We start from the raw sequence: 998 nt of genomic DNA, 5'->3' as shown, positions 1-998 counted from the left end.
CATACAAGCCGACACTCAGACCCTCATAGTCCCCATCGTTAACTACGTATTGCTTCAGCATTTCTTGCACCTCCTTATTGCCACCACTTAAAGTGTCCAACTCCTTCATGTTGAAGTGAGGTCCCATACGAGTGATACTCACAGTCACCGAGTTCTCTTTATCGATATCGAACTTCTCTTGCACTATCGTCACCTGAAGACTCCAGTCCATCTCTGTGTTGAGCCAACCCAACCTACCTCGTGGCCCTGCAGATCCTTAGCGTTCATCAAAGGCCTCCTCAACAGACGGTCGATATAATCCGACTTCTTTTCCAGAACCTCCGTCACCTAAGCCCAACCACTCCACAAGACCATGTTCCTCAATCTTACCTCCTTCACAGTAGAGCTGGCCCACATCTCAACCGGATCGTCCTGCTGTAAGCCCACCTCTTTACGAAGCTTCTGCACCTAAATCAACGCCCATAATGCTTTCGATCCACCACGGCACCAGCCCTACTCTGTTGGTGATCTCCCTGGCTAAGGCTAGCTGAAGGAGGTCCTCATCCTTAGTGAAGTCCAGTATAACCTGCATAGGAGTCTATGACCCCCTAGCGCCCAAGGGAAGAACTCACAGTGACGTCGCCCTGACTAGTGGCTTCGAGGTTAGGATCACCAAGGTCCTTGATGGTATGAGTCACGGTGATGTACTCAGGAGTGAGCTCAAAGCCTTGAATCTGAACGCCAGGACTGTCACAGTGCAATGAGAGATAATATGCACATGGTCAACTACATGGCCGATAACAACGAAGAACTTTCGAGAGACTATCGGTGGTTTTCATATACTCCTAGTCCTAGTTGTCTGTAAATTTCCATACTGTAGTGCAGCAGACTCCCACTACACCCGAAGAGCTGACCTCGATCGAGTTAGTCTTCTGAAACTCCTTAATCTGGTCTGGGGTCATAGCTTTAATCTAAAGCGACAAAACCCAGTCCAGCCCATGCGACTCCTCCTCATCATC

The 998-nt window shown here is 49.2% G+C and overlaps 2 protein-coding genes across 2 annotated transcripts; both read right to left on the bottom strand.

The window, feature by feature from the left end:
* Nucleotides 1-5: 5 nt before the first annotated feature.
* Pmar_PMAR010485 (hypothetical protein) lies at nucleotides 6-193 on the bottom strand (the record flags this gene model as incomplete). The annotated part of the gene is made up of 1 exon (XM_002774219.1): nucleotides 6-193. A coding segment is annotated over one exon (188 nt), but the record flags the coding sequence as incomplete, so codon positions are not given.
* A 44-nt stretch (nucleotides 194-237) lies between these two features.
* Nucleotides 238-713, bottom strand: Pmar_PMAR010484 (conserved hypothetical protein; the record flags this gene model as incomplete). The annotated part of the gene is made up of 4 exons (XM_002774218.1): nucleotides 238-327; nucleotides 370-447; nucleotides 497-565; nucleotides 612-713. Coding segments are annotated over 4 exons (339 nt in total), but the record flags the coding sequence as incomplete, so codon positions are not given.
* Between the last annotated feature and the right edge of the window lie 285 nt (nucleotides 714-998).

Source organism: Perkinsus marinus (assembly GCF_000006405.1).
Source record: "Perkinsus marinus ATCC 50983 genomic scaffold scf_1104296958680, whole genome shotgun sequence".
Lineage (NCBI taxonomy): Eukaryota > Perkinsozoa > Perkinsida > Perkinsidae > Perkinsus > Perkinsus marinus.
This window is presented reverse-complemented; position numbering and strand designations above follow the sequence as displayed.